Raw genomic sequence first — 22,863 nt, 5'->3', positions numbered from 1 at the left:
AAAACGGCATGAAAGGTGCCGGGGCATATGAATGAGGCACCCCCAAATTAAATGCCATTGGACCCATGGGACCCGAAGGCGCTCCAGAGGGGTACCAAGACCTTGAGAAAACATCATACATAGCGTTGAGAAACGTTGAAGGATCCTGACCTGGAGCTGGAAAAGGTGGATGCTCAGGTCGACCTCGAGGTAGATTCGAATCTGTCTCAACAACAGGAGTCTATCCCTCAACCTCCACAGGAACTTCATCGCGCTCTTCTTGAGCCGGAGACGGTGCCGGATTGGGATCGGGTGCCGGAGTTGGAGAATGAACTTGCGACTCCGAAGACGAGGCCTCGCCCTCTTGATCCGAAACCTCTTGTGGAGGATTTACTTTAGATCTAACCTTCTTGGGTGATCTCGACCTCGAGCCAGACTTATCACCCGAATGACGTCGAGACTCGTGTCTCCTCTTCTTATGCTTCTTACGTGACCTCGAAGCGTGATCCGACGAAGACCTCAAAGCTGACGCCTCCCGAGACCTCGATCTCGACCTAGACTTCTTCGAATGGGATTTCGAAGATTTCCTCACTTTATCGGCCTTCAGTTTAGCCACAAGAAGCTTAGACTCCCTTTCTCGCAGGGATTTGGATTCATCTTTTGACATGACGAACACCCATCCATGTCGTGGTCGGAGCTCAAACACCAAATACAGCCCTGGTGTGGGTCCGTAACGGACATCATCTTTCCACATTCCCTGCAGGGCTTAAAACCCGTCTTCTTTGTCGACATATTATCGAACAAAGTGGCAAGAGAACAGAGAAACGAAGAAATACAGCAACAGAGTAACTAGAAGCTACAGAGTATCCCAAAACGGTTAACGTCGACAACGCGGAAAAAAGGGAACTGATGTCATCACGCCGGCGTGGGCCTATTGTAGGCGTCGGTGACGTCAGCGGAGTCGCGTGCGATGCCGTGTCTCTACGACGTCCAAGTCCACGTCGGCGTGAGGCTACAAAAAGAATTTCCGAATGTTACTGACGCAAGGGGATATTCACAAGGTGAGGAATCCACACAGCAGATGTATCTATCAGAAAGCGTGCAATAGAAATCTGAACTATAATGACCTCTAGAAGTAGTAGGGGAGCTTACACTTGCATCTCATTGACTGAAGTTCAGACTGTGCTAAAAGAGGGGACAATGCTACTAAACAAACACTATTCAGGCCTATGGCTACTTTAACACAATTCACTGCCATTTAACCGCATGCGTGCTAGCGGGTTTTCCCGCTGTGCGCTGAAATTTGAAAATCACGGCTTTTGTGACAAAGCCAGCTTGTCATGCGTGCAGCGCAGGTAACGCCCATGACGAGCTGGCTTTGTCATCCGCAGCGAAGGGGTTAAATGTACATAAATCCCCAGACTGATGATGGGGAATGATTCCAGCATGTGAATATGTGATAGATCCAATGTTTGAGAACAGTTGCTACTGTTAATGTACATGAAGCTAAGCCTCTGGAGGAGTTGATTTGGAAACCAATATTCTGCTACTTAAGGGTTTCATGGAGTGGCCTGATGAACCACCTGGCGACACAGAACCTCAAGACATCTTTCATGGCTTAAACATTTGTTTATTTAAATATTAAATAGACATCAACCCTTTCATATTTTTTTATAGACATTTCTCATTGAAACATAAGAAATACAAGTTATCAGTACAGTTTGTCGTAAAAAACAAAAAACAAATAAAAAAAACTTACATCTGAATGAGAGAACCTGTAGTGTCTACTCTAACATATTCCAAGACTGCTCAGCAGTCTGAATGAAAGCAGCTCAAAAAACATATCCAGCCGGAACAATTCATGTGGGGGTGGGTCACTCCAAAGATAAGCCTCCCATACTGTAAAATACTAACAGCCCAAGCTGCTTCTTCTAGGCTGTGGAGAACATAGAGGGGAGGAGAGGCTGGCCTGATAGAACAGAAAACAAGGGACACTATTCTCTGCCCTGCCAACACTAATGTGTCACCTGTGATTAATAGGACATGTGCATCTTTCTGAACACAGGAGGTTGGCCTTCAGTCCTGTGAAAAGGGACACAAATAGCTAAAGATTTCAAGTTCATCCAAAGTAGAAACGGAGGGTCACAGGGTGCCAAGAGTGGTCAGCACCAGACTTTCCAGCTACACTCCCAGACCACAGTTGTTCTATTTTAAGCTAAGTACTGAATGTCCACGTCAGCCAGAAACCCTCTATTGACTGCAGGGAGAAAGCATCCACACAGCGGACAACTTTTCAAAATAGTACCTGTGGCTCCTCAGATGGCTTTCACTGACAATGATCACAGGCTAGGGGGGCTACGGCTTGCAGCGAGTTCTCCCCTCGACTCAACACTTTACTTCAGTCTACAGGTCAACTGAGGTAGTAGGGTTTTAAGGGTTCCCTTAAGCTTCAGCAGTGCCAAGGAACAGAAGACCATAGCCTGACAGGCTTGTGGACATAAGCAAGTCTTCCTGAACAGAGACCAGAACAGCCTACTCTTCTCCCTACACCCAACCCTCCAGAGCTTGTCAACTAAACTTAGGGGCAGGCTACAGGGAATTAATCACTGATCCTCTGCATAGGCAATGTTGATCGCAAGTGCCAAATCAGCCTAGCTAGCACTGAATCGACATGACTTGACGGCTGATGGTAGGAGAAAGATTACAGCAGAAGTTATTGCCTTACGCTGTGTGCTACTATAAGAACAGGCCGCTGAAATGGGGGTGAGAGGTTCTTTGGTAATGTGGGAGGGCGAAGGGTTTATTTCAAAGAGGCTACCCTTCAATGTACTAATGCTCTTCCTAATACGAGATGACATAACTCACAGCTATTCAATTTGTTCCAGCATGGTTACAAGAATCCTCCAAGTATACAGGATCCACCCTTTTCCCCAAATATTTATCAGGTAACTTTGGATCCTGACCTGAAATGTTCTTCAAAACAAAAAAAACAATAAACACACACACACAAAAGCAGCATTAAAAATTAGTAAAGTGCATCATATGCAATCTCTCTGCCCCTTCCTAGGGCACAGGCACCGCCTGTCCTGGAATGATGGCAAAGCTGACTGCATCAATCCCGCAGAGCGGCCTGGCCCTGGGTGGGAACTGAGAGTGCGCTGGGTAACTAAGGGTATTGTGTATACTGATGAGGTCATCTAATCTACCCATTGTGCTGATTTTGGTTCAACTACCTCTGAATGCCCATCAGAGATGCAGATAAAAGGTTCCATCAACTGTCCTCTTCAGAGCAGAGAATACTGCATCTCTGCAGGCGTTCCTCAGTCAATGCTCGTCCTCCACAACGCACATGTTGACCTTCAGACTGGGCGTTTGCCATAGAAGGGTGGAAGGGTTAACAGGTAGTAAGGTTATTGTGCTAGACAAGTGAAGACCCAACCTACAGGGCTGGGGCATCACTTTGGTGTTCTCGCGCTCCATAAATACGCTGGCGGTTTGAGAGGTAATCTTCGGAGTCACAAGAAGGTGCAAAGGAAAAGTGGCTCTATGTGGTGACAGCATGCTGCCTGTGCCATTGTGCTGGGTGGTACTGTCCAACCATTCCTTTGAGTTCAGAGGCTTGCATCGGCCTTCAGTGCAAGAAGTAGGCAATGCCTACCAAGAATATTGCTGGTTTTGGTTGGGCCCTAGGGCTCCCCATTGTCTGTTTTATTGCTAGACTCTGGAACTCCAGGCCCCGGATTCTATATGGTGCAGATTCCTTCAAGTCTCAGGAAAGGCTCTAGAGCTAGCCTTGCTACTTCACCAGCACAAATGTCCCTGCCTGCAGGGAGCTGAGGTCCTCCATCTCGCAGTCTGTCGGCAGCAGGCCCATGGGCTGGTACTGAGGGGTCAGGAAGGTGAAATGGGGCAGTTGGGGGAAGCAGGGAATGGGACTGCCACCACTGACGTAGATCTGGGAATCCAGGAGGCGGGCTGCTGAAGACACAGACACATTGCAGACCGGAGCCTTCTCCACCACAGAGATCTCCGGCTGTAGCGCAGAGAGCACAATGGAGGCGGTGCTGGATGGGCTGGTGCTTTCAGTCGTTGGTGACAGGCTGTGCGCAGGGGGCAGGTGTGCAGGCTGGAGCTGCAGCTGTAGCATTCTACATGAGACAGTAAGGAAGAGAGAGTCCGTGTAACATTTGATGTAACCGCTCTGAAAACATTACACATTTCAACAAAAACCTCTACATTTCAATTACCCTTCTACCTTCCATTCTTGGCCACATATCCTTCCTCTAGATCTTCTCCCAGGAGCTCACACCCTACTTCAAGCTTCTGTGTCACAGCCACAACTGTAGGCACCAACAGACCCCATAGAGCCTGAGGAGCAGTGCTTTTTACAGTATTCTGGAGCAGTGCTAAGGCCACCTCCAGACCTCAGGGGGAGACAAACAGACACACACTGATGTGCTAGGAAGAGATGAAGCTTCCTCCCTCAGACTGTTCTCCAACCACCCTTCCCAAGCCAGAGCCTCACTAGGAACAGTACTTTTCAGAGTAGCGCTAAGGTCACCTTCAGACCTCAAGCGTGCACCTCCCACCCCGTGCTTGGAAGATGAAGCCTCCTCCTTCAGACTGTTCTCAAATCACCCTTCCTAAGCACAAACCAACAGAGCCCACTTAGGCACCCTCTCACACTGGTCTGTCCAGCAGCAGGGCTGGTACCCACGATGAAGAGCTTTTGCCACAGCCTTCCCCTGGCAATGGAGCCATGTTTGATGATTCCAGTCCTGGAAGCATCTGCAGTGCCACACTTGTCCAGTAGTTTGTGGCTCCCCTACACAAAGCCTCTCTCCCAGTCACTACTTAAAGCTGTTTAATCAGCATGGCACCAAGTGCCCATGTGTTACCCCGGCTCAAGCACTAGGCCATTAAGGCTGCTACAGGGGAGAGTGCACTCCACTCACCTCTGCTGATGCAGCACGTCCTCCAGCAGGCCCCGGCTCTCTCGCCCATTCCCTGAGCCGTACATGCAGGAGCTCTGCACGGGATGCTGCAGTGGGCCGGTGCGTGCTGCCCGAGCAGAGGGCGACTGGCACATGTGGCGAGCAAATCCTTTGATTTTGTTCAGACCCAGGCAACCCTTGGCTCGAGCATTTTTGCGTATCTGCTGCCGAAAAGCTTTCAATCCTGTGGAGCAAAAATAGGACATTTTTAGAATTTTAGAGACCCTTGGGTGAACACAAAAAACAGAACCTGTAAAGTCCTCTGAAAAGTCACATGATGGCAAACAATGAATTAGGGGAAAACCAGCTTTCAAAGGCAGGTGAGGGATTGAACATATAGGCAAGGAAAGAAATGAGCATGCTGTGCTACCAGCCTGTGGGTGCCACGAAAGGCGTCCCTGTGCATCAAATCACACCAGGCTATGCACAAAGAAGTTCCAGCCATAGAAATCTCACTTTACAGCCATGCCAAAAAATCAGATGTACAGATATGACATCATGTAGCAGCCCTTGTAAAGAGACCCCGTACTGACCCAGAGACAGTTCACACATAGGGGAAACAGCAAAATCTTGTGCGGATTATGCCCTCCGACAACTGCGCAATCACCTCAAAGGCCACCACCTATCACAGCACCCTAGTTCAGCTGGCTGAGGGTGCAGGTCTAGATTGCAACGGGAGATGAAAAGGAGAAGAGCATTGTAAGCCTCCCAAAACCCAACGAAGCAGTGGCGAAACCCATCACCTACCTTGTGTCAGTGAGGTATCGGAAGCCCGTCTTCCTTCCTGGAAGGTGACCGGGAGCAGAGAGTTCCCACTCAGGCAGCCCTGAGCCTGGAAGGCCGGTGTGGCAGACTGGGCATTCAGGAACGGCGTGGTCATCCTAGCCGTGGCCTGGTTGGCAATGCACACCTGCTCTGCCAGGCAGACACCAGCTGACAACGAGCCTCCGTTGGAGGAGGCAGCAAGGCAGCCATCCAAACGTACATCCTCAGCCTGGCTCCCAGAGGAGGAAACGATGATGCCTGGGAAAAAGAGGACATCCCAGGTGACTCCCGGAAACAGAACACATGGCAGTCTGAGAAGCAACCGCTGGCAGCTAACATTACAATAACAAGCCTAGCCAATACTCCCTTCCGCCCAGCAAGAACCCATGTGAAAACAGGTACCAACTCACCGATGGGCGAGCCTAGCCAATACTCCCCTCCTCCCAGCCTGAGCCCAAGTGAAAACAGGTCCCAACTCACCGATGGGCGAGCCTAGCCAATACTCGCCTCCGCCCAGCAAGAACCCATGTGAAAACAGGTACCAACTCACAGTTGGGCGAGCCTAGCCAATACTACCCTCCTCCCAGCAAGAACCCATGTGAAAACAGGTACCAACTCACCGATGGGCGAGCCTAGCCAATACTCCCCTCCTCCCAGCCTGAGCCCAAGTGAAAACAGGTCCCAACTCACCGATGGGCGAGCCTAGCCAATACTCGCCTCTGCCCAGCAAGAACCCATGTGAAAACAGGTACCAACTCACAGTTGGGCGAGCCTAGCCAATACTACCCTCCTCCCAGAAAGAACCCATGTGAAAACAGATACCAACTCACCGATGGGCGAGCCTAGCCAATACTCCCCTCCGCCCAGCAAGAACCCATGTGAAAACAGGTCCCAACTCACCGATGGGCGAGCCTAGCCAATACTCCCCTCCGCCCAGCAAGAACCCATGTGAAAACAGGTACCAACTCACCGTTGGGCGAGCCTAGCCAATACTACCCTCCTCCTAGCCTGAACCCATGTGAAAACAGGTACCAACTCACCGATGGGCAAGCCTAGCCAATACTCGCCTCCGCCCAGCAAGAACCCATGTGAAAACAGGTACCAACTCACCGATGGGCGAGCCTAGCCAATACAACCCATGTGAAAACAGATCCCAACTCACCGATGGGCGAGCCTAGCCAATACTCCCCTCCTCCCAGCCTGAACCCAAGTGAAAACAGATACCAACTCACCGATGGGCAAGCCTAGCCAATACTCCTCTCCTCCCAGCAAGAACCAATGTGAAAACAGGTACCAACTCACCGTTGGGCGAGCCTAGCCAATACTACCCTTCTCCCAGCAAGAACCCATGTGAAAACAGGTACCAACTCACCGATGGGCGAGCCTAGCCAATAACCCCCACCCCCTCCTTCCAGGAAGAAACCACGTGAAAACAGGCACCAACTCACCGATGGGCGAGGGCCTGCCATCTAGGTCTCTGCCCAGGGAAGAATGGCTGACGTAAGATATGGAGTGCGCGCGCTGGGGCCTAGGAAGAGCAACCATGAAACCCCATGTCTCCCCACAACTGGTGCAGTGCTTGCATTCCTTATCCCCGAGCAGCCCACAAGTGCGCGTCACTGGAGAGGAAACCTCAAGCTACCAGGACTTACATGGCGGTGAGCACTGGTGAAAGCGCGACATGACTTCCGCCAGCGTGTGCCTCCTACTCCCACTGCAGGAAGTGACGAGCTCGTCTTCCAGTTCCCGCTCCTGCCTCGCCTCGTCGCCGATACTGGTGTCGTGTGCAATGCCGGGAGAGAGAGAGCAATTCTTGAAGAAACCATTGAGGTTTGCATCAGTGGGAAAGAACAGGGGCTGGAAATAAAAAATAAAAAATATGTATAAGTTACAGCAGAGTCCGGCAAACACAACAAACAGGACGCCACAAACCCGCTACAGGAACATCGAGGGAGCACCCACAGGCAGAAACACCTCACTCACACACACAGAGTACCCCCGCAGACTGGGGCACGCACACTTTAGGAGGACCTACAGCCAGAAACACCTCACTCACACACAGAGTACCCCCACAGACTGGGGCACGCACACTGTGGGAGTACCCATAGCCAGAAACACCTCACACACACACACACAGAGTACCCCCCGCAGACTGGGGCACGCACACTGTGGGAGGACCCATAGCCAGAAACACCTCACACACACAGAGTACCCCCCGCAGACTGGGGCACGCACACTGTGGGAGGACCCATAGCCAGAAACTCACCCACACACACAGGATCCTGCAGACACTGCACATGCCCCTAGAAAACACACAGCTCTTTGCAATTGTCCATCAAGGCTGGGTACTTGACGGTGCACACACATACCTGCAGGGTGCTCAAGTCACACTCCATGTCTGCCTGCAACGAGGGCTGCGGCAGGCTCGCAGGCTGCGGGTACAAGAGCGAGGACTGCAACGAGTCGCACACAGCACTGTCCTGAGGAAGCTGCAAATAAAAGAAAGTTTTAGAGATCGGGCAGGGTTTCTGGTCACAAGATAGCTCAGGGTCTGGCAGCTCCCCAGACTCTTGAAGTAGAAGTTCAGGTTTTCACCCATAGTTTGACTAAAGAATCACTATTCCCTGCTAAAAAAAATCTTTTTTTATCCTACTGGCACTGGGGCATTGTCAGTCATGTGCCCTTTAATAGGACTCATATTGCTACGCTGCACATATCTAACCAGTGCTTAATTTGAGCCGGTGGTTTCCGGTGCTTGGCACTGACACATCATTGTCAGCACTGGCGCTTATGACAGTCTGCCACAAGGTGGTGCAGTCTGGCTAAATTAGAGATGACCACAAAAAAACTACATATCAAACAATATTTCCTGCAACCCAAGCCATTCTTATAGCTTTGGGGCCGGTTATAGTCGGACTTGTCACACTTGTAGCAGTGTGATGGTTCGGTACGGTTATTGGCAGCGCTGGCACGGACAAGGGGTGGTGCACGCTGCAATGGCCTCATGTTGAGGGACCTGGCACTTATTCTTTTACAAATTAAGCACTAAGGCAGAAAAAGTTGCTTCTCTCTGGCATGTTTTAACATTTAAATCCTTCTCAGATGTAAAGACACAATCCTAAATTCTACACAAGCTCATGGACATTCAACCAAATCCAAGCTGGCGACTCTCTTGATTAAGTCAAGGATACCCAGGGAAGAATGCAGATCACTGAAGCAGGACGTTTCAGGGACAACTCCCTCCAGAAAGGGGGCAAGCATTGACGTGATCAGACAAGGCAGGAACAGCATTGGGGTTTTTAGGATATTCAATTCTCGGGTGGCCGAGGCAGGCCGCCACTCACCTCCATGCAGAGCTCCAGAGTTTTCAGTCGCGGTTGCTGGCTGGCTGCAGGAAGAGTTGAAGAAACAGTAGACTTGTATTCTTTCAGACGCTCCAGCAGAAGATAGTAAATGGCCGCAAAATGATTATAGCTTGAATTCTGTAGAGACTGAGGAGGAAAGATACAATTCATCAGCAACACAAGAGAATCACTAGCAGAAGTGAGATGTACAGACAAGCAAACAGAAAGCAGAGGGCAGAAGCATACACGCCCGCATCAAGACACCCTAACATCACTCACCTCCACGGTCCTCTGCCGGTTGATGCCCAGTGTGTTCATGATGCCCAAGACCTGCTCGCTGTAGTCTCCCAGGTTCGAGTTGTAGTCCTGCAGGGGAGGGGACAGGGGGGGCTGTGACAGCTGGAGAGAGGGATCCGCTTGCATCCACTTGTGCTGCTTGATCTGGCTGATGGTGAGGCGTTTGGTGGGATCCACCACCAGCATCCGACGGATCAGCGACTCACAATCTAAGAGTTTACGGAGAGAAGAAAAGACACATTAAGGGCCAACATACTAAAAGCAGGAAGAGCAAAGTCTCAGTACTGTGAACACTGGGATAAATCCACCCCATTGGGTGGGACACACAACGCAGTCATGGTCGAGTCCTAGAACATACCTTGTGACATGAAGTATGGAATGCGGAACCTGCCCTCCAGCACTCGCTGCCGCAGAGTTGGCAAGTTTGGTCCATCGAAAGGGAACGAGCCGCAGACAAGAACATAGAGCACAACCCCTAGACTCTGAAAGGAAAAGAGCACGAGCGTTAGAAACATCATCATCTTCGGTCAAAACGCTAGCCCCAAACAATGCTGGACGTCGCATTCAAAGCCTGAAGAGGGGCCTGGAAGGGCTGCTGAGTGCCAGCAAGAGCCACAGGCGGGGGACCCTTCAGACCATCACAATGGTATGTACAGACAATGTGCCAACAGCAGTGGACTGAGATGCAGTGGCTAGAAAAGCTCTGAGGGAAGGACTCTGGCTACCCAGGAGGGATCGAGAGGATGGCACGCGCCTGTAAGGGGGGCCGAGAAGAGCTCAGGCCACAGGGTGGAGAGGGCGACTGAGTATGCCAAGCAAAGCAAGGGGGCAATCACTGCCTGGCTTACCCAAATATCAAGATGGGGTCCCTCGTACTCCTTGCCCTCAAAGACCTCCGGAGCTGCATAAGGAGGGCTCCCGCACCACGTCGAGAGAGGTTCACCGGACTTGTAGAAGTTTCCAAATCCAAAGTCTGTTGGGAATAAAGAACATGAGTTCTCTACGTGTACTAGTGTGTCCCTTCACCATCAACCACCCCAAGATGGTCTCCAAACCCAAGCAGGAGAGAGGCTCACCAGCTATCTTGATGTTCATGTTGGCGTCCAGCAGCAGGTTCTCAGTTTTGAGGTCCCGGTGCACAATGTGACGGAGGTGACAGTACTCCACTGCAGAAAGGATCTGGCTGAACTTGGTGCGGGCCTCGCTCTCACTCAAGTGCCCATTGGTCGTCAGGTAATCTGCAGGCAGAGAGAAAGCAAGCAGGTTGTACAAACTGTCGAAGAAGCAGCAGCGGCACAATGCAGACGCGCCCCACACCGGACATCGGAGTACAGGCGCTGCCCGGGTGGGGGCTATCGTCTCATCTCAGGGGTGGGGGTTGTTATATGATCGCCTCTGAATGGAGGAGGAATAAGGTCGCAGGACCTCGTTTCAGGGAGCAGAAGAGGCATAAATCTCACATGCGAGAGAGTGCTGCAAATAGTAGGGTTTAAAATCTGACCACGTATGCGGGAAGGTGCTGCTGGGGTCAGGTTCTAGCACCTTAAGTAGGGAAAGGAAGTGCAGGCGCTATAGTGACGATCTGGGGAAAGGGGCCCATCATTCCATGATGTGGGGCTGAAAGGTATATTTCAAACAGTTTTGCTCAAGAAAAATAAAAACTCACCAAACATTTCTCCATTCTTTGCAAACTCTGTCACAATGTAGAGCATGTCTTTGGTTTCCATCACCTAAAACAAAACAACGCAGAAGAAATCTGGTCAGCACATAGACGGAAGTGGACCGAACACAGCACAGGTAAATGAAACAGCGAAAACGTATGATGACATGGCGTGGAGTGCTGTCTGGTGTAACATATGATGGCATGGCGTGGAGTGCCGTCTGGTGTAACATAAGATGACATGGAGTGGAGTGCCGTCTGGTGTAACATATGATGACATGGCGTGGAGTGCCGCCTGCTGTAACATATGATGACATGGCGTGGAGTGCCGCCTGCTGTAACATATGATGACATGGCGTGGAGTGCCGCCTGGTGTAACATATGATGACATGGCGTGGAGTGCCGTCTGGTGTAACATATGATGACATGGTGTGGAATGCCGTCTGGTGTAACAAATGATGACATGGCGTGGAGTGCCGCCTGGTGTAACATATGATGACATGGCGTGGAGTGCCGCCTGCTGTAACATATGATGACATGGCGTGGAGTGCCGCCTGCTGTAACATATGATGACATGGCGTGGAGTGCCGCCTAGTGTAACATATGATGGCATGGCGTGGAGTGCCGTCTGGTGTAACATATGATGACATGGCGTGGAATGCCGTCTGGTGTGACAAATGATGACATGGCGTGGAGTGCCACCTGGTGTAACATATGATGACATGGCGTGGAGTGCTGTCTGGTGTAACATATGATGACATGGCGTGGAGTGCCGCCTGCTGTAACATATGATGACATGGCGCGGAGTGCTGTCTGGTGTAACATATGATGACATGGCGTGGAGTGCCGCCTGGTGTAACATATGATGGCGTGGAGTGCCGCCTGGTGTAACATATGATGGTGTGAAGTGCCGCCTGGTGTAACATATGATGACGTGGAGTGCCGTCAGGTGTAAAATATGATGGCGTGGAGTGCCGTCAGGTGTAACATATGATGTTGTGGAGTGCTGTCTGGTGTAACATATGATGACATGGCGTGGAGTGCCGTCTGGTGTAACATGATGGTGGGTAGTGCCGTCTGGTGTAACATATGATGGTGTGGAGTGCCGTCAGGTGTAACATATGATGGCGTGGAGTGCCGCCTGGTGTAACATATGGTGGCGTGGAGCGCCGCCTGGTGTAACATATGATGGCGTGGAGTGCCGTCAGGTGTAACATATGATGGCGTGGAGTGCCATCAGGTGTAACATATGATGACATGGCGTGGGGTGCCGACTGGTGTAACATATGATGGTGTGGATGCCGCCTGGTGTAACATAAGATGGTGTGGATGCCGCCTGGTGTAACATATGATGGCGTGGAGTACCATCAGGTGTAACATATGATGGCGTGGAGTGCCGCCTGGTGTAACATATGATGGCGTGGAGCGCCGCCTGGTGTAACATATGATGGTGTGGAGCCCCGCCTGGTGTAACATATGATGGCGTGGAGTGCCGTCAGGTGTAACATATGATGGCGTGGAGTGCCATCAGGTGTAACATATGATGACATGGCGTGGGGTGCCGACTGGTGTAACATATGATGGTGTGGATGCCGCCTGGTGTAACATAAGATGGTGTGGATGCCGCCTGGTGTAACATATGATGGCGTGGAGTACCATCAGGTGTAACATATGATGACATGGCGTGGGGTGCCGACTGGTGTAACATATGATGGTGTGGATGCCGCCTGGTGTAACATAAGTTGTGTGGTGAGCCGCCTGGTGCATATGCTAGGCGAGAACCAGGGCGCAGGGAGTGCTGCTAGAGGGCAATGCTACACATGGGAGCAGGAAGATGGGCGGAGGAAAAAATGAGATAAAGGCGACAGGCACAGACTCGAAGGCTGGACCGCAGCATCTTTGAAGCAAGGTTCGAGACTCGCCCATATAGCAAACAAGCAGCTCTCGGGCCAGCATGGGGAGGGGGGAGACAGCCCCTGCGGCCTCACATGCTGCCATGGAAAGGCTCGTCCCCGGCTGGCACCGAAAGGGCACTGCCACCTGCGACGAGGCACGCAGGCAGACTGCTGCGGGGACGGCCTCTGGGTGGCGCCAGCGGAGCGTGAACTATGCCAGGAATGTGGCCAGCCACGGCAGGGCCCGATGCGTGCCCCCACCGGCTGGTGACGCAGCCAGCACCTCCTGCGTGCCCCCACCGGCCGCTGACGCAGCCAACACCCGCTGCGTGCCCCCACCGGCCGCTGACGCAGCCAGCACGGCGTGCCCTTCCTGGCACCGAGCGGGCATTGCATGCGGCGCTCCCACCATCGCCAGCACCACTCGGGGTGCTGGGCCCCTCACGTGTCCCCCCTGATGCCCGTGCACGTGGGGGCTGGGCAGGCGCTCACACCATCGCCAGCAGCACTCAGGGTGCTCGGCCCCTCACGTGCCCCCCCTGATCCTCGTGCACGTGGGGGCTGAGCGTGCGCTCACACCATCGCCAGCAGCACTCCGGGTGCTGGTCCCCCCACGCGTCCCCCCTGATCCTCGTGCACGTGGGGGCTGAGCGCCCTAATCCATGCGGCCTCAGCGGTCCCTGGTTCCTTGCACCGAGGCCTCCTGGTTCCACATAAAGACGATTAAGAGAACCGGCCCGGCCTGGAATGCGATCACCGGAGCCGTGGGCAGGGCACGCCACGGGGAAGAACCTGGGTGCAACCCCTGGGGACAGGCCACAGCCAGACCTGGGTGCAACCCCTGGGGACAGGCCAGAGTCACGCCAGAACCTGAGTGCGACCCCTGGGGACAGGCCAGAGTCACGCCAGAACCTGGTGCAATCCCTGGGGACAGGCCAGTCCCTGGGGACAGGCCAGAGTCACGCCAGAACCTGGTGCAACCCCTGGGACAGGTAAGTCAGAACCTGGGTGCTACCCCTGGGGACAGGCCGGAGTCAGAAACTGGGTGCGACCCCTGGGGACAGGCCGGAGTCAGAACCTGGGTGCGACCCCTGGGGACAGGCCAGTCAGAAACTGGGTGCGACCCCTGGGGACAGGCCGGAGTCCGAACCTGGGTGCGACCCCTGGGGACAGGCCAGTCAGAAACTGGGTGCGACCCCTGGGGACAGGCCAGAGTCACGCCAGAACCTGGTTGCAACCCCTGGGGACAGGCCAGAGTCACGCCAGAACCTTGTTGCAACCCCTGGGGACAGGCCAGAGTCACGCCATGGAGAAGATCCTGGGTGCAACCCCCGGGGACAGGCGGAGTCACGCCAGAACATGGGTCCAACCCCTGGGGACAGGCCAGAGTTAGAACCTGGGTGCGAGCCCTGGGGACAGGCCGGAGTCAGAACCTGGGGACAGGCCAGAGTCAGAACCTGGGTGCGACCCCTGGGGACAGGGCAGAGTCAGAACCTGGGTGCGACTGGACAGGCCAGAGTCAGAACCTGGGTGCAACCCCTGGGGACAGGTTGGAGTCAGAAACTGGGTGCAACCCCTGAGGAAAGGCCGGAGTCACGCCATGGGGAAGATCCTGGGTGCAACCCCAGGGGACAGGCGGAGTCACGCCAGAACATGGGTCCAACCCCTGGGGACAGGCCAGAGTCAGAGCCTGGGTGCGACCCCTGGGGACAGGCCGGAGTCAGAACCTGGGTGAAACCCCTGGGGACAGGCCAGAGTCAGAACCTGGGTGCGACCCCTGGGGACAGGCCAGAGTCAGAACCTGGGTGCGACCCCTGGGGACAGGCCAGAGTCACGCCAGAACCTGGGTGCAACCCCGGGGGACAGGTTGGAGTCAGAAACTGGGTACAACCCCTGGGGACAGGCGGAGTCACGCCAGAACATGGGTCCAACCCCTGGGGACAGGCCAGAGTCACGCCAGAAACTGGGTGCAACCCCAGGGGACAGGCCGGAGTCACGCCATGGGGAAGAACCTGGGTGCAACCCCAGCGGACAGGCTGGAGTCACGCCATGGGGAAGAACCTGGGTGCAACCCCAGCGGACAGGCTGGAGTCACGCCAGAATCTGGGTGCACCCCTGGGGACAGGCCAGAGTCACGCCCGAACCTTGGTGCAACCCCTGGGGACAGGTTGGAGTAGGACCTGGGTGCAACCCCACGGGACAGGCCAGAGTCACACTATGGGAAGAACCTGGATGCAACCCATGGGGACAGGCCAGAGTCATGCCAGAACCTGAGTCCAACCCCAGGGGACAGGCCAGAGTCACGCCTGAACCTGGGTCCAGCCCCGGAGGACAGGCCAGAGTCACGCCTGAACCCACGTCCAACCCCTGGGTACCGGCCAGAGGCACGTCTGAACCTGGGTACAACCCCTGGGGACTGCCAGCCCCTGCTATGATTAATAGGTCACGCCAGTCAGAACCTGGGAATCTTCTAATGGCAGCTGGGCAACACCCAAAAGACCATCACACAAGACCTAGTTACCAGCAAGAGCTATGGGTGCACTCTTTAAGCAGGAATCAGCAAGAAACTCAGTAGACCACTACAAACCATCCAGAAATCAACGTCCAGACTCATCCTCAACTTCGCTCACACCACACCTCACTGGCTCCTGATACACAAGCGTGCTCACGAGAAATGCACACACAAACTCAAACTAACAGTGGTCGCGTAAGAGATGCCAGCTGTTGACTGCCAGTGCTCTAAACCCAACACAAGGGCCCCACACGAGGCCTTCCAGGTAAGACTGAATGCCCAGCTCCGACCCATGGGAGGTACCAGCTGGTGCTGCAGTGCCAGCTCAAGCCTCTATCACACCACAGGCACCAGGACACAATCTGCAGCTGCAGGAGACACGCAAGAGAAGGCCCGGGAGGTGAAGGGACGGAGTGAAGCCCCAGAGGACACAGCGAGCCCCTTACCTGGTACAGCTTGATGATATGCGGGTGGTTCAGCAGCTTCATGATTTGGACTTCCCGGTAGATCTTCTCCAGATTCGATGGGTCTAATCTGGTTTTGTCGATGATTTTGATGGCAACCTGCCAATGTAAACATGGAGTGTTCGGTTTAGAGAGACGAGGAGTGACAGGGGACATCACAAGCACCGCATGTGCGACACGCAACGTGGCCTCAAGGGTCGGCCAAGCATCACACGCAGGGGGGCAGGTGAATCTGCTCTGGTTCAATGCACAGGGGCCTCAGGAAGGGATGCCAAGCAAGGGGATGCGGAGGACTCACAGCACTTCGGATCATCGCTATGGAGTGTGCACTGAGGCGCGGGGCAGTGCCTGGAATCCGCTCCAAGTAGCCTGTGCTGGGAGGTCCCTGTGGTGCACCGTGAGACTGCCACCAGCTCACCTCCTGAGGCGCCTGATGCACACATGCTTGGCATGGGGGAAGTCTTTCGGGGAGGCATGTGGGTATTCTTCTGGGGAGGCTGCATAGGTGACATACTCCCACCCACCCACCCCTTCACCTTTGTATTACAGTTCGAGTGGATACAAGGTAAAGGCTTGAGTGGCGAGAGGTGCTTTCGACACTTTGCGCTCAGAATCTCACATTGAAGACTCAGATTTTTAGATATGCTGCACAAAATGGCACAAATGAACAAGGACGCCCCCGTCCCACCTGGGGGCGGGGGTCCCCGACCCTGGGCCTGTCCTCTCCTCTCACCTGGGTCTTGGTCACTCGATGCCTGGCGAGCTTCACCACTGCAAAGTTTCCCTTCCCCAGGGTCCGCTCGATGTCATAGAAGCCCACCCGCAGGGGTCTGCAGCGGGGCGCGCTGCAATCGGCCATGACCACCATGGTTCAGACGGGACACTGCTGCTGGGGGGCACAGGAGAGACACATGCAGCCGCCGACGGGCACGAACAGCACCTGGGCACAGGAAGAAGCACAGCAGATTAGAGAGTAACCAATGAAGGCAGAAAAGAGAATGGAGGGTACAAAATGACACCTTCGAGACCGCCCACCGCCCAAAATGTGCCCTTCACCCCCAAAGAAGCGTCTTACACCGCACTCGAACACGTGCCCATGCCCCTGCCACCCTCACGCACCTCTGAGACCGCCCACTGCCCTAGATGTGCCCTTTACCCCAAAGAAGCGTCTTACACCGCACTCGAACACGTGCCCCCCTGCCACCCTCACGCACCTCTGAGACCGCCCACCGCCCTAAATGTGCCCTTCACCCCAAAGAAGCGTCTTACACCGCACTCGAACACGTGCCCACGCCCCTGCCACCCTCACGCACCTCTGAGACCGCCCACTGCCCTAGATGTGCCCTTTACCCCAAAGAAGCGTCTTACACCGCACTCGAACGCGTGCCCACACCCCTGCCACCCTCACACACCTCTGAGACCGCCCTAGATGTGCCCTCTACCCCCAAAGAAGCGTCTTACACCGCACTCGAACGCGTGCCCGCACCCCTGTCACCCTCACGCACACTCCGAGGCATCTTCAAGCTCAAGAGCCCGGTGCGGCCTTGAACTCACAGGCAGCCCCCCTGGGAGCGCAGCTCCAGGCCGCCCCGAGGGTCAGACTGATTTATTTAGCAGCAGCGCCACCCAGCACGTCCTTCCTGCCAGCTGCGCTGCCCTTCGAGCTAACGAGTGCCCGACAGCAGGCTCCAGGGAGAGCCTTTCAGGGATGCTTTTAAAGGGCCGAGTCAGCAGCCTGGACACCTGAGGCCGTGTGTGCGTAAGCGGCACACGCACATTCCCTCCCACCGCCTGCCACCGACAGACACTACTGTAAGCTGCTTAGACCGGTCCTCACTCTGGGGCCACACTGGGACCGCAATCCGGGGGCCACACTGGGACCGCAATCCGGGGCCGGTGCCGGCTGGGACACACTGGGAGAAACCACCCAAGCAGACAGACCCACCCATGCCGCACAGGGAGGGATTGAGGCTGGGCGGTCCAGCCCCGTGCCCTGCAGAGAACTGAGACAGGCCCAGCCGGTGCCACACAGGGGTAGGATGGAGGCTCCACCTCAGACAGACGACATCGCTCCCCATCTTCACAGGAAACCAATTCAATTCATTGTGGGTACAGAGATAGACCCGGCAGATGCCACACAGGAGTAGGAAGGAGGACCAGCCCGGTGGGTACAGACCCAGCAGATGCCACACAGGAGTAGGAAGGAGGACCAGCCCCGTGGGTACAGAGACAGACCCAGCAGGTGCCACACAGGAGTAGGAAGGAGGACCAGCCCCGTGGGTACAGAGACAGACACAGCAGGTGCCACACAGGAGTAGGAAGGAGGACCAGCCCCGTGGGTACAGAGACAGACACAGCAGGTGCCACACAGGAGTAGGAAGGAGGACCAGCCCCGTGGGTACAGAGACAGACACAGCAGGTGCCACACAGGAGTAGGAAGGAGGACCAGCCCGGTGGGTACAGACCCAGCAGATGCCACACAGGAGTAGGAAGGAGGACCAGCCCCGTGGGTACAGAGACAGACCCAGCAGGTGCCACACAGGAGTAGGAAGGAGGACCAGCCCCGTGGGTACAGAGACAGACACAGCAGGTGCCACACAGGAGTAGGAAGGAGGACCAGCCCCGTGGGTACAGAGACAGACACAGCAGGTGCCACACAGGAGTAGGAAGGAGGACCAGCCCCGTGGGTACAGAGACAGACACAGCAGGTGCCACACAGGAGTAGGAAGGAGGACCAGCCCCGTGGGTACAGAGACAGACACAGCAGGTGCCACACAGGAGTAGGAAGGAGGACCAGCCCGGTGGGTACAGACCCAGCAGATGCCACACAGGAGTAGGAAGGAGGACCAGCCCCGTGGGTACAGAGACAGACCCAGCAGGTGCCACACAGGAGTAGGAAGGAGGACCAGCCCCGTGGGTACAGAGACAGACACAGCAGGTGCCACACAGGAGTAGGAAGGAGGACCAGCCCCGTGGGTACAGAGACAGACACAGCAGGTGCCACACAGGAGTAGGAAGGAGGACCAGCCCGGTGGGTACAAAGACAGGCCCAGCAGGTGCCACACAGGGGTAGATTGAGGCTGGAAGACCAGCCCCGTGACCTGCAGGGTACAGAGACAGAAGCAGCCGGTGCCACACACGGATATGATGAAGGCTGGAGGACCAGCCCAGTGCCATGCAGCAGGGTATAGAAACAGACGCAGCAAGTGCCACACAGATAAATAAACCAAAGGCAACCTCGGGAGTGGTGGCTGCCCAATTGGGCAACACGTGTGCTCTGTGTCCCCAGAGAGAAACAGGCTCCCGTCTGCAACTATGACCGGGGTGCTTTAATGCCCCCTGGAGCAGATGGCATGCCAGTGTGGCCAACAGTGGACGGACGTGCACAGGCACCTGTGCCTCTCATTCACAGGAGGCAGGTGGCTCCCCATGGCACATGCGGGACTAGGGGAGTGTGTCCAACAGTGTTGTACACAGAGCCCTCCTTGGGTAGTTATTAGACAGCCATCACCTGCTCCGCCACCAGAAACGGGCCAACCGGATTACCAGGACACCACAAACGTAACTGGGATTATCCAGGCCCTGACACTTTGCCCAATGACACAATCGTTCAGGCTTCTCGTAAGAATGTTTCCGTCATGAAACGTCCTCTTGCAGGCAGAAACAAGGGCAGTGTTGTACCTCATTAAACACAGCGAAGGCAGGTTGAAATGAAACCCGCAAAGAGCACACCCGTGTGAGGTGTCTGAAAGAGATGGGCCGGCCGCTCAGTACCAAACGAGTTCACCTAGAGGGCAGGGAATGGAAGGGCAGTGGACCCCTCCACCCCACCCCTCCAGATGAATGTACCTAGAGGGCAGGGAATGGAAGGGCAGTGGACCCCCTCCACCCATCCCTCCAATGAATGTACCTAGAGGGCAGGGAATGGAAGGACAGTGGACCCCTCCAGATGAATGTACCTAGAGGGCAGGGAATGGAAAGACAGTGGACCCCTCCACACCACGCCACCAGATAAGTGTACCCGGAGGGCAGGGAATGGAAGGACAGTGGACCCCTCCAGATGAATGTACCTAGAGGGCAGGGAATGGAAGGACAGTGGACCCCTCCAGATGAATGTAACTAGAGGGCAGGGAATGGAAGGACAGTGGACCCCTCCACACCACGCCACCAGATGAGTGTACCTAGAGGGCAGAGAATGGAAGGACAGTGGACCCCTCCAGATGAGTGTACCTAGAGGGCAGGAAATGGAAGGGCAATGTACCCCTCCACCCCACCCCACCAGATGAGTGTACCTAGAGGGCAGGAAATGGAAGGACAGTGGACCCCTCCACACCACGCCACCAGATGAGTGTACCTAGAGGGCAGAGAATGGAAGGACAGTGGACCCCACCAGATGAGTGTACCTAGAGGGCAGGAAATGGAAGGGCAATGTACCCCTCCACCCCACCCCACCAGATGAGTGTACCTAGAGGGCAGGAAATGGAAGGGCAATGTACCCCTCCACCCCACCCCACCAGAAGAGTGTACCTAGAGGGCAGGGAATGGAAGGGCAGTGGACCCCTCCAGATGAGTGTACCTAGAGGGCAGGGAATGGAAGGGCAGTGTACCCCTCCACCCCACCAGATGAGTGTACCCGGAGGGCAGGGAATGGAAGGGCAGTGGACCCCTCCAGATGAGTGTACCTAGAGGGCAGGGAATGGAAGGGCAGTGGCCCCCTCCACCACACCCCGTGCCCGCACGGGCTCAGTCCTCGCAGGTCTCAAGTGTCTGACACCACCAAAGTCAACGTGGGCATCACTTGGATAGGGTCAGTGGCTGCCCCTCTGGAGGCAAGACGCTGATGACCTCAGGTGCCCCCGGGCCTTGGATCACCATGTGCTGGTCAAACACCCACCTGTGGTCAATGCCCGCCCCCTGTGTGGCACCACATGTCCTCAGGTGCCCCCGGTCACCATGTGCTGGTCAGACACCCCCACCAATGGTCAATGCTCGCACCCCAGAAGGTAGGACCCCCGTTTGTGCGCATTACAGGGTGGCCTTAGGTGCCCCCGGGGCTAAAGCCGCCATGTGCTGGTCAGACACCCACCAGTGGGCATTAGAGGGTGGCCCCCAGGGCTAAAGCTACCATATCACCCGTGGCCAGTGCCACAGCCATCATGTGCTGGTCAAACACCCGCCTGTGGTCAATGCCTGCCCCGTGTGGCACCACATGATGCCCCCAGGCTCAAGGTCATCATGTGCTGGTCAGACGCCCCCACCTATGGTCAGTGCCCGCACCCCAGAAGGCAAGACCCCCGTCTGTGGGCATGGCATGATGGCTTCAGGTGCCCCGGGGGCTAAAAACATCATGTGCTGGTCAGACGCCCCCACCTATGGTCAGTGCCCGCACCCCAGAAGGCAAGACCCCCGTCTGTGGGCATGGCATGATGGCTTCAGGTGCCCCGGGGGCTCATCATGTGCTGGTCAGACTCCAAGCTGTGGTGAGTGCCAGCACCCCAGAAGGCAAGACCCCCGTCTGTGGGCATTACAGGCGGGCCTCAGGTGCCCGCGAGCTTAAGGTCACCATGTGCTGGTCAGACACCCAGCGGTGGGCATCGCAGGAGGGCCTCGGGTGCCCCACGGCTAAAGCCGCCATGTGCGGACCAGGGGCCGAAAGAGTCTCGTCGGAGACCACCCATGGGGGTGACCCCTGTCCCTAGCTGTCTCGGGCACCAGGTGTCCGTGGGTGGCACCGAGGAGGGGGGCTCCGCTTGTGGCCTCCATGTGTCTCTCTGAGGCCAGTGCCCGTCTCCACAAGGTTCAGCCGGTCACCACCCTCCGAGAGGCGCCATGAGAGCCCTATCTAAACTCGGGGCTCCCTCCCGTGGAGTCTCTGCCTCTCCCCCTCAGAGTCCCCCTCTCAGGTGGGTACCGGCCTCTCCCTGGAAGCCCTCCGCGGACCCTGAACCCCTCTCTCCCAGAGTCCACGCGCCTCTGCCCCTCCAACGGCCGTTAACGGCTCTGCCGCGCGCCTCTCCGCCCTGCCGTCCTCGCGCTCGAGCGGCCACGTGCTGCCAGCAGCCCCCCTCGCGCCTGTTCTCGCGCTGCCTCTTCAAGTCAGTACCTCGCGCAGGTGTCCTCGCGCCTGTGTGTGACTGAAGAGCTCGCGCCGCTCTCCTCCTCGCGCTGCCTTCCCTCGCGCGCTCTGTCTCGCACCTCCTTCCGCGCGCTCGCTCTTGACTGGAAACCCCCCTCGTCGTGCCCTCGCGTCGCTTCCCCTCTCGGCGCTGACAGGTCGTGCCGCCTCATTGACGTCACTTTGACGTCAGCAGAACGCACGGCTGACTGCGCGAGGCGGGGGGGAGGTGTGCGAGGCGCAGGCTGGTTGCCAGGTCTACTCATCGGCCGTGACGTACTAGCCCGTCCCTATGGAAACCAGAAGACTGACGTACAGAGAGCGGCACACGTCTGCTTAACATTAATAACCTCATCTGACCGGCAGCAGCGGCGCGGACACTGCGCACGCGCAGCAGAGGTTGTGTCCAAGTGTGAAAAAGTAACAGACATAAAAGAAGGACTACCATGACTCAGGTTTACTATTCCACTGTAGCTGGTACACATAGCGCCTACCGGCTACCGCCCCTGCCTCGAGGCGGGCAAACCAGAGAAATCATGGTATCAAATGTAATAAACACAACCAGTTTTGTACCTGCAGTCCTATTATTGAAAAACTGCAGGCATTTCCAACCATTGTTTCCACCCTGGTTGAGGAAATACAAACCATCAAGGCGCATTCCCCTCCTAATACAGATAACAAGCTTTCTAGATCTTCTGCAGCCACAGATGTAATGGTGCTAGTTTGTCTCTATGATGAGGCACACACTGTTAGGGGTCACTAGGTGTATATATTTATATATACAGAAGAGCGCCGGGAAACGAGACCGGATCGCTCCGATATTGGCGCTCTGTGCGCC

General features: G+C 55.5%; 1 protein-coding gene across 1 annotated transcript; it reads right to left on the bottom strand.

Annotated features, from left to right (window-relative positions):
* Positions 1-1,588: 1,588 nt before the first annotated feature.
* Positions 1,589-22,210, bottom strand: LOC147662081 (serine/threonine-protein kinase SIK2-like). The gene is made up of 14 exons (XM_086951125.1): positions 22,014-22,210; positions 16,644-16,850; positions 15,893-16,009; positions 11,046-11,109; positions 10,456-10,617; positions 10,228-10,352; positions 9,738-9,861; positions 9,362-9,588; positions 9,083-9,229; positions 8,108-8,227; positions 7,391-7,595; positions 5,721-5,996; positions 4,935-5,157; positions 1,589-4,127 (listed from the first exon to the last, which is right to left on the bottom strand). The coding sequence occupies exons 2-14, from the start codon at positions 16,776-16,778 to the stop codon at positions 3,776-3,778; spliced, it is 2,277 nt and encodes a 758-aa protein (XP_086807251.1). The 5' UTR covers positions 16,779-16,850; positions 22,014-22,210; the 3' UTR covers positions 1,589-3,775.
* Positions 22,211-22,863: the final 653 nt, after the last annotated feature.

Source organism: Lissotriton vulgaris, unplaced genomic scaffold (genome assembly GCF_964263255.1).
Source record: "Lissotriton vulgaris unplaced genomic scaffold, aLisVul1.2 SCAFFOLD_1864, whole genome shotgun sequence".
Lineage (NCBI taxonomy): Eukaryota > Metazoa > Chordata > Amphibia > Caudata > Salamandridae > Lissotriton > Lissotriton vulgaris.
This window is presented reverse-complemented; position numbering and strand designations above follow the sequence as displayed.

Bases quoted from the DNA above. Each gene is read 5' to 3' on its own strand.
- LOC147662081 (XM_086951125.1), bottom strand. From the start codon at position 16,778: ATGGTGGTCATGGCCGATTGCAGCGCGCCCCGCTGCAGACCCCTGCGG. The intron at 16,010-16,643 runs GTGAGAGGAGAG...TTACATTGGCAG, and splicing joins ATCGAGTGACCAAGACCCAG to GTTGCCATCAAAATCATCGA. The intron at 8,228-9,082 runs GTGAGTGGCGGC...TTTTATTTGCAG, and splicing joins CTCTGGAGCTCTGCATGGAG to CTTCCTCAGGACAGTGCTGT.